General features: G+C 36.8%; 1 protein-coding gene across 1 annotated transcript; it reads left to right on the plus strand.

Moving 5' to 3' along the window:
* The first annotated feature begins 7,406 nt into the window (after positions 1 to 7,406).
* On the plus strand, positions 7,407 to 8,399 carry LOC111387502 (uncharacterized mitochondrial protein AtMg00810-like). The gene is made up of 2 exons (XM_023012063.1): positions 7,407 to 7,782; positions 7,852 to 8,399. Exons 1-2 carry the CDS (start codon positions 7,407 to 7,409, stop codon positions 8,397 to 8,399), a joined length of 924 nt encoding a protein of 307 aa, XP_022867831.1.
* Positions 8,400 to 11,756: the final 3,357 nt, after the last annotated feature.

Genomic DNA, 11,756 nt, shown 5'->3' on the forward strand with positions numbered 1-11,756 from the left:
TTTGAGTGACATCGAAGTTGCGTTGACATCTCATACATTCCAAACATCATCTTCAGTCTTGGTATTATAGGAAAATAACGCAAAATTTTAGCTCGGATATTTTTCTAAATTTTTTTTGTCCGTTTGTTAATTTTCCATCTCGAGCAACCACATTTTGGACATAATTCAGCATGCTCAAACTCATTTTGGACATAATTCAGCATGCTCCTGGAATCTGCATTATACCAAATACAATATATTAGAATCTAATTTAATTCTTGATAGGTGTTTATTAGGGGTGAACACGGTTCAATTTGGGTGGTTTAAGTAATATTTTCAACCAAACCATTTTATGTGGTTTGGAATTTTTTCAAACCAAACCAAACCAAACCATTATTTGCAGTTTGGTTCGGTTTAAATCCACGGTTTACCTATCGACATTATAGCAATAATGCAATATGTTTAAAACAAGCTAAAATATAAAAAGAAAAAGAAACAACGGAGGAAGTTAAGGGAAATTTGTAAGCAAATTTTAAGGAGTGTTGGAGTATTGCATCACATATACATGTTCATCTTGAGAGGGATGTTGGAGTATTGCATCACATTTTGAAATTATGGAATTAAAAAGAAAAGAAGAGAAGTCAAAAGTAGAAGAAAGGCTAGCAGGGAAGAGAAGTTATTTTTTTTTTCACTTTATAAGGGTTAGTTATTCCAACTCATTCTATCGTTCTGTTTTAGTATAAATATGGCTTAAGTCTGGTGTAAAACTCATTCAATTCGGTTCAACAATAGATGTGAATATTTCATCTTCAAGATTTTCATTTTCTTCTGCCTTAATCAAGAATTTATCTGATTCTCAACAATCTGAATTATAGTATTAACTTAATTTTTATTTTGCTTCATTTGTAAGCAACAATCACACAATTAATATGCTTACAATTTCGAAAATGGACAAGAATTTCAAAAGCTGAAGCCCTTGCAGTCCCCTCATCTCCTAAGCCCCATAGTTCAATATCCTAATCAAAAAACAAAAAACCCTAAAAAACCATCGCACTCAACACATTGTCAAAACTAACACTATTTGCCATCACTGTAAATAACATCACATATTCACAATCAACAAAAACACAGATTATACAAAAATAAAAGTATAAAAGGTAAGCTCAACCACAACCATACACTTGATCATATAGTTATTATATTCAAAAACTATACGAGAAAAGAGGAGAAAAAAATACTCGTTTGGAGAATAATAGAGCCGGCGAGGAGCAGCTGGAAGCCAAAATTTTGTCGGTGGTGAGAGAGAGCCCAACGATATTGGCGGCTGCAAGGACGGCGAGCGGTAGAGCATCGGTGGCAAATGGGATAGAGAGAGGGAGCTTAGAATTGGATAGGGTTCGATAACTTTGTTTTGCAGTTTTCCTCGTGTTTTTGCAGTGTATGTTGCTGGGCTACTAATAAGTAATGACGGTGGCTTGTTGATCAGCACAGCAAGGAAAAATATGTATGACAGAGGCCCAACTAATGACAGTGGCTTATTTGTTATGCATGAATGGGTTAATTAAATTTGTATTCTCTAATAAACTATACTTTCAATTTTAAAAACTATATTTTAATAAAATTTATACATGAGAATTTATAATTGAATAAAATATTCTTTTGATTAAAAAAAGTGTGGATCAGTTTGGTTTTTTGCTATTTTTAAAATCGAAACCTAAACCAAACCATTTTGAAATGGTTTGGTTCGGTTTGAGAGAAAAAAAATCGTGGGGTCCACGTGGACTCAAACCAACGACTTCGGTTTGGTTTGCGATTTCAAATTTTTTTGTGCAGTCCTAGTCTTTGTCAGCAGTGCACCTACCCAAGAAACTGCTAGCAACCAGAAATTTCAACATAATAACGCAGATTACTTACCGTAAAACCTAACCCAAGTTGGTAGCTAAGCGTGAGGCGGTGAATCAGCTAGAGTCCGTCACTCACGGGCCGATAGTGAGTTTGCAATCGACGGTTCCATTCGGCCCACGGCTATGGGTAGGGACAAGGTGAAGATGGATTTTAATTTTTGGGAATTCTTTCAAATGTTTTGCAAAGGAATGTGGTGGGGTTACAGCAAGTGAACAAATGAATCATAAATCATAAATGGGTAATGACTATTGGTATTATTGGGCTACATATTTAGGTTAGTGGGCTATGGTCTGTTGGGAGTTAAGGCCTTAACGTTTTTCTCTTGGGCTTGTAAATCGAAAGGCCCAAGAATCCAAACAAAAAGGCCCATTAATCATTTGCAACATTTAAAAAATTTTGCAAAAAAGTCTACCTTCGGCAACGTTTAAAAAACATTGCAAAAAGTCTACCTTTTGCAACGTTTGAAAAAATGTTGCAAAAGGTATCTTTTGCAACGTTTAAAAAAGTTGCAACAAAGTCAACCTTCGGCAACGTTTAAGAAGCGTTGCGAAAAGTCTACATTTTGCAACGTTTTATAAACGTTGCGAAAGACAACTTTTGTAACGTTTAAAAAACGTTGCGAAAAGTCTACCTTTTACAACGTTTAAAAAACCGTTGCAATAGATAGACTTTTCGCAACGTTTTTTAAATGTTGCAAAAACTAAAACATTTCGCAACTTTCCAAAAATGTTGCGGAAAGTATCATTGGCAACATTTATTTTAAAAATGTTGCTAAAACTCAATTTCAATGACTAATTGCAACATTCACTTATTCAAATGTTGCAATAGACCCTTTTAGCAACACTTAATTATCGAATGTTGTCTTTTATGTGTTGCAATAGACCATTTTTGGTGTAGTGAACAATCATAAAGACTAGAGCTACAGGGATATAAAGTCATTCATAAATACTACTATATTTACGACATTTGACTTAACAGTTTAATTAAATGTTTTATCAGGCAAAGGACCCATCGTAATAATTATTTATATTATTTTATACCTCTAGCACACAAATAAACAAACATATAATTGTGCAAACGATTATGGACTAATTTTATCTAGCCTTTTCAAGCCAAAGGGAACACTGATCAGTTAGTTCGTATAAGGCATAGCATTGACTCATTCAATGCTCAATCTCCATGGTCTCCTCTTCTTGCTTTTTCAATTAGTCCAACTTCAACATGTGTCTTATGCTAGTTTGTAGTATGCCTAAAAAATTGGACACAAATGCTCATAATAATAATAATGGACTCGTAGGTCCAAAAAACATAAGAGCTCGCAGGACCAAAATCAACAAGTATGAAACTAATCATTCAATACATCTACATGGTTGAGTCTATAGTCATCAACTAATTAAACATTTATCATACTAATGCATTCCTATATAATATCTAATATTATATATAAACTAAATTCAAGTTTCTAGCAATTAAGGTCACCTAAACTAATTTAGACAGATGGATGTGAACAATTAATTAATTTACTGTCTCTTATGATGCAATCTGGCATTTTCCAATATTGTGAGATCTCCCACATATGCCACAAACCAACAATTTTGCTTCCACTGCTTTTGCTGAATCTTTCAAAGTCAAGTAATCTACTACATTCTTTTCCAAAGAAGATATTTGTGCTGATAGTTTGGAGATGGCATCTTTTGACGAACACCTGATGGCTTTTTGTATGTGGTTCTTTCGGAAGGCCACAAGGCATTGCTGCCTGCCATTATCTCATATAATTCCTCAACTTTATTGGGGACTTCAATGTGATATATCCATTTGTGATTGCTTCTATTGATGTATGACATGCTGATTTCAATTCAGTGTAGAAGTGTTGAACTTGCAAGGGTTTCTTAATGCCATGGTTAGGATATTTTCTGATCATATCTCTGAACTGTTCTTGTGTTTCATGAAAACTCTCTAATTCGACTTGCTGAAAGATGGAGATCTCATGTCTTAGTTTGGTTAATCTTGCTGGTGGGAAGTACTTGTGATGAACTAATGTATATGATCATCCCAAGTCCGCAATGCATCTCATGTGAGGGGATTCTGTTGGAAATAATACTGTGATTGAGGATATTACTCCTCAATCACAATCTTCCCATAACATGCCAATGCCAATCACGTAATTGAAGGAGGCCAATTTACACGGTTTCCATTTTATTTACACGATTTCCATTTCATTGTAAATTATTGATTTGTATTCCATTTATACTATATTGTAAAGCTCTATATAATGCAATACGATACACCACTGAAATTAAGGTGGATTTTTAATCATTCTTATGATATCAAAGCCAAGTGGTTTAACATACATACCACATATCCTCTTCTTCTTCTTCCCTTCATGGCTTCTGAAACTTCTGTCACCCTTCTTCCTTTCAATACCTTAATCCACATGATCATCATTAAACTTTCCTCCTCAAATTATCTTCTCTGGAAAGCCCAACTCCTCCATCTTCTTGAAAGTCAAGAATTATTAGGACATGTTGATGGCACCCTAGTGCAGCCCCCAAAACTTGACGCTACCACTTCTCTTACGCCAAGTGACAAATACCTAGCATGGAAAGCTATTGATCAGTGTCTCCTCAATTTGTTACTTTCCTCCCTCACAGAGGAAGCCATGGCTGAGGTAGTTGGCCTCTCCACCGCACGAGACGTGTGACTGGCACTAGAAAATGCATTTAGCCATTGTTCTAAAGTTTGAGAACTACGCCTTAAGGATGACTTGCAATTAATGAAACGTGGCAATAGATCGGTTGTTGAGTATGCCCATTCCTTCAAAGCAATTTGTGATCAACTACATGCAATTGGTTGTCTAGTTGATGGTACTGACAAGGTGCACTGGTTTCTCCGCGGGCTCGGTACTGATTTCTCTAGTTTCTCCATAGCACAAATGGCCCAAACTTCTCTACCTCATTTCCAGATTTAGTCTCAAAGGCCGAAAGTTTTGAAATTTTTTAGAAATCCCTTGACTCATCTTCTCTAGCAGCAACAACCTTTACTGTCACAAAAAATTCCACCCATCATGGTGGCTCTTCTCGTAGTCATCGGGGTCGCTTCGCTGGGCGTGGCAGTAGTTCATCTGGTCGTGGACAAGGACACTCCAACTACAGCCAATGGCGTCGTCCACCAAGATGCCAGATTTGCAGGATGGATGGCCACTTTGCCCATCGGTGCCTTCAACGCTATGATCGGAATGAGACACCAGCTCACCTTGCGGAAGCCTTCACGAGATCTTGTTCTCTAAATAAAGATGTGGGCTCTGACTGGTATTTGGATACAGGGGCTTCAGCCCATATGACCATGGATCACTCTAAATTGGATCAGGCCACAAATTACATGGGTAAGAATTGTGTGGTTGTTGGGAATGGTGCCTCACTACCCATTACCCATACTGGTAAAATTTTCCCTACCCCAAATCTACATCTTCTTGATGTCCTAGCTGTACCTCGCCTTACCAAGAATTTACTTTCCATCAGTAAATCAACATCAGATTTTCCTTTATCCGTTACCTTTACTAATAACATATTCACTGTACAGAATCGCAAAACAGGAAGGGTGGTGGCAACCGACAAGCATGATGGAGGCTTATATGTGCTTGAGCGAAGTCGTTCTACTTTTATTTCTATTCTTAAAAATAAATCGCTTCGTGCGTCCTATGATTTATGGCATGCACGACTTGGACATGTCAATCATTCTGTTATTTCTCTATTGAATAAAAAAGGCCAGCTTTATCTTACATCTTTGTTGCCTTCTCCAACTTTATGTGGCACATGTCAAATTGCTAAAAGTCATCGCTTGCCTTATTCTCGAAATGAACATAGGTCATCGAAAACACTTGATCTTATCCATTGTGACATTTAGGGTCCGTCTCTAGTCAAATCTAATTTAGGATTTGTCTATTATGTCATTTTTATCGATGACTATTCTCGTTTCATGTGGCTCTATCCTTTAAAATTGAAATCTGAATTTTATAATATTTTTATTCACTTTCAAAAATTTGTGGAAAATACTCCACTCGAATTAAAATTTTCCAAAGTGACGGCGGTGGTGAATTTACCAGTAATTTCTTCCAAGATCATCTCCTCTCTAGTGGCATTCACCATCAGCTCTCATGTCCAAACACACCCGCCCAAAATGGTCGTACTGAAAGAAAACATCACCATGTAACTGAGATGGGATTAGCACTCCTTTTTCACTCCCACATTTCTCCTCGCTTTTGGGTTGACGTGTTCAGCACTGCAGCTTACATCATCAACCGCTTGCCTACACCACTCCTTGGAGGTAAATCACCTTTTGAGATTTTGTGTGGTAACCCTCCGAACTATAAAAACTTTCACCCTTTTGGTTGTCGTGTGTATCCTTGCTTATGAGATTATATGCCTAACAAATTTTCTTCTCGCAGCATCCCATGTATTTTCTTAGGTTACAGTCCCTCTCACAAAGGGTTTCGTTGCCTCGAGCCTTCCATTTCTAGGCTCTATATTACTCGCTATGCTCAATTTGATGAAACTCATTTTCCTTCCATTGCTACCTCTCAAGCTCAACCCATATCCTCTCTTAACTTTTCCAATTTTCTAGAACCTAGCCTCACCCATGCAGATCCACCTCCCCCACTCCTTGACACTCGTTCTTCACAACTCACTCAATCCAATTCTAATCCATGTATTATCTGTACTGATCCAGTGATTGAGTCTTTGCAGGATCCTCATTCTCTTGCAGGTGCCTCTTTATAGACCTCGGTTCCAAGTTCATCTCCTCTTGAACCTGGTGCAGATCTCACACCTACTGCAGTGGTCCCACTGGCCACTCATCCTATGCTTACAAGAGCTAAAGCTGGCATTTTCAAGACTCGATATCCAGCCAATCTTAGTTTCTTAGGCTCTTCTGGTCTTCTTTCTGCTTTTTTTGCATCGACTGAGCCCAAAGGTTTCAAATCTGCTGTTAAGAATCCTGCTTGGCTTGTTGCCATGGATGAAGAAATTCATGCATTACAGAATAATCGCACCTGGGTTTTGGTACCTCGCCTTGCCAACACCAACATTGTGGGCTCCAAATGGGTATTCCGAACCAAATACTTACCTGATGGATCTGTTGAGCGCCTTAAAGCCCGCCTTGTTGTCAAAGGTTATACACAGGTCCCTGTTCTTAACTATACTGATACTTTTAGTCCCGTAATCAAGGCTACTACTGTTCAGGTTGTACTCTCTCTCGCTGTTACACAAAAATGGCCCCTTCATCAACTTGATGTCAAAAATGCATTCCTCAATGGTACTCTTACTGATCAAGTTTATATGGAACAGCCTCCAGGATATATTGATCCTCGCTTTCTAGACCATGTTTGCCAGTTGAAGAAAGCTCTTTATGGTCTCAAACAAGCCCTTCGTGCTTGATTTCAGCGCTTCAGCTCCTTTATTATTCGCCTTGGGTTTTCTTGCAGTCGTGCGGACACATCTCTATTTGTCTTTCATCAGAAGTCCGATATGATCTATTTACTTCTTTATGTTGATGATATCATTATTACAGGCAACAATTCTTCACTTCTTGCCCGCTTTACTCGTACACTTAACTCTGAGTTTGCCACTAAAGACTTAGGCTCTCTCAGCTATTTTCTTGGTCTTGAAGCCACTCTAACTTCTGATGGTCTCTTCATCAGTCAGCTCAAATATGCATGGGACATTCTTACTCGAGCTCAATTACTTGACAGTAAACCTGTTCACACGCCCATGGTTGTTTCTCAACATCTTTCTACTGATGGTTCTCTGTTTTTAGACCCTACTCTCTATAGATCCCTCGTCGGTGCACTACAATACTTGACTATCACAAGGCCCGACATTGCTCATGCTGTCAACTCTGTCAGTTAACTCTTACACGCTCCCACTGATGATCACTTTCTGGCTGTTAAACGTATCCTCCGCTATGTTAAAGGCACCATTCACTATGGCCTACATTTTCGGCCTTCCACTTCTCCTGGTGCTCTTGTAGCCTATTTTGATGCTGATTGGGCCAGCTGCCCGGATACTCGTCGTTCAACCTCTGGTTATTCTATCTATCTTGGCGACAATTTAGTTTCCTGGAGTGCCAAGAAACAGCCGACTGTCTCTCGTTCCAGCTGTGAATCTGAGTATCGGGCCCTTGCCTCCACTGCTGCTGAACTCATTTGGCTTGCACATCTCCTGCATGACCTCAAAGTATCCATGCCTCAGCAGCCCACTCTTTTATGTGACAACAAAAGTGCCATTTTTTTAAGCTCCAATCCGATTTCACACAAGCGGGCCAAGCATGTTGAATTGGACTACCACTTTCTTCGTGAGCTTGTTGTCATGGGAAAACTTCGTACACAATATGTCCCATCTCATCTACAAGTTGCTGATATCTTTACCAAGAGTGTTCCTCGACCTCTATTTGAGCTCTTTCGTTCCAAGCTCCATGTCCAATCAAATCCAACGTTGAGCTTGCGGGGGTGTTGGAAATAATACTGTGATTGAGGATATTACTCCTCAATCACAATCTTCCCATAGCATGCCAATGCCAATCACGTAATTGAAGGAGGCTAATTTACACGGTTTCCATTTCATTTACACTGTTTCCATTTCATTGTAAATTATTGATTTGTATTCCATTTATATAATGCAATACAATACACCACTGAAATTAAGGTGGATTTTTAATCATTCTTACTAAACCCTCGTACCATTTGAATAGTTGGGCTAGTATTTTTTTTTTCCTCCTCATATTTTTGGGACCTTCAGTCAATTGCGCTATAAAAATTAGAGAAAATTTATAACTACAAATATTTAAGAATGAATTTCAAAATTAACGAACTTGTTAAAAAATTTCAAAAATCGAGTCGTCACATTTGTGACCTCTATAAAATATTATGACATATAATTTAAAATGAATATAATACAATGAAATGCAACATGTGCGCTTTGATAGTAGAAGAGGGTAAGTAAGAACCTTTGGATGAAAAGACACGTGACCTCATCCTTGCAGTTGGGGCTTCTTGTCATAGGCATCAATCAGTCAAGCCTAAGCTCAAGTGCATTTAATATTATGACTATTTGCAGTCTTAGGCTTGACATGTAAGACTATACTTGTTTTGTTAATTTAGTAGAGCCTTCTATTCAATGAGTTGTCACATCATCCATGTAATACCTTAAATTTTTTTTTTTTTAAAAAAAAAAGTCAAACTTGTCAAACAAAAAAAAAGAAATTAAAAAAAAAAAAGAAAAAAGAAAAAGAAAGCTGCAGGCAATGCCCAAAACAAATCCATTCCCATTTGAATATATATACAATCCAAATCAATAAAAACACACACAACATATATTCAAAAGAAAATGAACCAGAGATAAAAAGGAAGAGAAAATAGAGAAAAAAAAGGGAAGAAGAAGATTAAGAAAAAGAAAAGAAGAGAAAGATTTCACCAACATGATAGAAAATAAGTTCTTTTACTATTAGGCTTGAATTCTTCAAAGTTAAAGGCGGCGATACAGATATCGAGACAGCTTACCAACTGAGTTGATTTTGCAAACATAGTTCTGTGAGTGGAAAACTATAAATATTTTTAAAATATTTATAAATTAAGTATATTATCAAAGTATGTGCAATTATGTGTTCGATTATATGATTATTATGGAAATTTCTTTTATTATGATATATATGATCATAAAGATTATTTATGGCACATTTGTGACTTGGTATGTAAGATATGTGATATTGAGATTTGTTTGGTATGTGAGACATGTAATATTGAGATCGACCAGAAAAGTACCAATGACTATATATTTCTTCTAGTTCACAGAGGGGCCTTGGCCGTATTCTATCCTATATGGAAGGGTCTTGACTGTGTACATATAGTTCACAGTAGGGTCTTGGCCATATTCTAGAATTAATTATGAGAGGTCTTTGAGATCGGCTTTCGTTCACGGAGGGGGCCAAAGGCCTATAGCGAAAGTTTTCAGCCTGAGAGGCGGATTACAGATTTCAGTCAAAGGGTACATTTTTGGTGAATTTTTCAGTATATTTGATAGGATGAGATTATAGTATGGTTATCAGTTGATATTTATAGCTTGACTTTGAGATGACATTTGTGACATACGTGAATATTTTACGTTTTGGCTATAATTATATGATGTTATCTTGCGAGTTATTCAATGATATGAACTCGATTTTGATAAAAATGTAAAATTTAAAAAGTATAAATATTTTCAAATTTCTCCACTCACTGAGCATCAACTCATATATTTTTGAATTTTTCAGTATATTTGATAGGATGAGATTATAGTATGGTTATCAGTTGATATTTATAGCTTGACTTTGAGATGACATTTGTGACATACGTGAATATTTTATGTTTTGGCTATAATTATATGATGTTATCTTGCGAGTTATTCAATGATATGAACTCGATTTTGATAAAAATGTAAAATTTAAAAAGTATAAATATTTTCAAATTTCTCCACTCACTGAGCATCAACTCATATATATATTTTTCCGTAATTTTTCCTACGGGTAACAATCGATTCTTTTTAGTTGGAAGAGTCTAATGATTTCGGAATGAGAGTCAAATTACATGTTGAGTGTTATAACTCATATTGATGAAGTACGAAGTAAATAATATGGGCCCATTACATTATGTCTTATATAAACATTTGATTTTGATACATTATTTTTAAAGTAATTCATAGTCAGTCTTGGTGATAGATTTGACATCTAGTCAGCATTTATCATCGGCGCACGTTACGTTTCGCGTCCACTAGGGTGATCCGGGACGGGTCTTGTCATATATAACCAAGTGGGCATAATCACCTTAACTTTTCTTGGAGCAACAACCAAAATAATCATCAGCAACCTCTACCTAGGTCCCAACAGCAAGAATAGAGAGCTTTTATGGAAGATATCTTGGATGAATTCACACTAGAGACGAAACAGTACATTGCAAAGAATGAAACAAGTTTACATAGTCATTCGGCAGCCATTAAAGGGTTGGAAACTGAAATAGGTTACCTCAGGGAGCCTTACCTAGCAACACGGAAACTAATATGAATGAGCAAGTGCTAGCTATCAGAGTTGATGAAGATGAGCAAATGGACACCTCACAACCGAGGACTACTACTAAACAAAGAGAATATATGCCTTCCTTTCCTTTTTACCAAAGACGTCAAAAGTGGATAGAGAGAAAGAGGATCAAAGTAATCACAACAAGAAATGGGGCATAGTTGCCTGAAATTACAGTCAAAAGACCACTTGCAAAGACAAATAAAGTGCCTACTATTGATGAGAGCAAGTGGATAAATCCAAAAAATCAACTGAGGAGATTTTGTAAGAGAATTAGGACAATCCACAGTCTAAGGCGGCAACTCCTGTAAGAGAATATGTACATCCCATCCATTTTCCACAAAGGTTGAAGAAACAAAAGCTAGACCATCAATTGGGAAACTTCTTGGATTTGCTAAAGAAGCTCCACATCAACATAACATTCATGGATGCAATTATATAGATTTCGACGTATGCAAGGTTCTTGAAAGAAAAGACATCAAAGAAATTACTTTAAAACTTTAGGATTCAGGGAGTTTAACTTTTCCTATTACACTTTGAAAAGATTATTCTTTTAATGCTTTACATGATACAGGTATGAGTGTTAATTTAATTCATTTATCTGTGTTCAGGAAATTTAGGACTATGAGAAGTACAAGAAACAATGGTGTCACTGCAGTTTGCCGAAGAGGCAAGGTTGAGGATGTACTCAACAAAGATGGAAAATTGATATTTCCGATAGACTTCATTGTTCTTCATATCTAAAGAAGACCGGGATATTCCAATAATATTTG

The sequence above is a fragment of the Olea europaea genome, unplaced genomic scaffold, assembly GCF_002742605.1.
Source record: "Olea europaea var. sylvestris unplaced genomic scaffold, O_europaea_v1 scaffold406, whole genome shotgun sequence".
In the NCBI taxonomy this organism is placed as follows: domain Eukaryota; kingdom Viridiplantae; phylum Streptophyta; class Magnoliopsida; order Lamiales; family Oleaceae; genus Olea; species Olea europaea.

What these genes read in the sequence shown, in the direction of transcription:
- LOC111387502 (XM_023012063.1), top strand. Translation starts at nt 7,407, where the DNA reads ATGATCTATTTACTTCTTTATGTTGATGATATCATTATTACAGGCAAC. An exon ending in TCATGCTGTCAACTCTGTCA is followed by an intron (nt 7,783 to 7,851) that starts GTTAACTCTTAC and finishes GCTATGTTAAAG; the next exon opens with GCACCATTCACTATGGCCTA.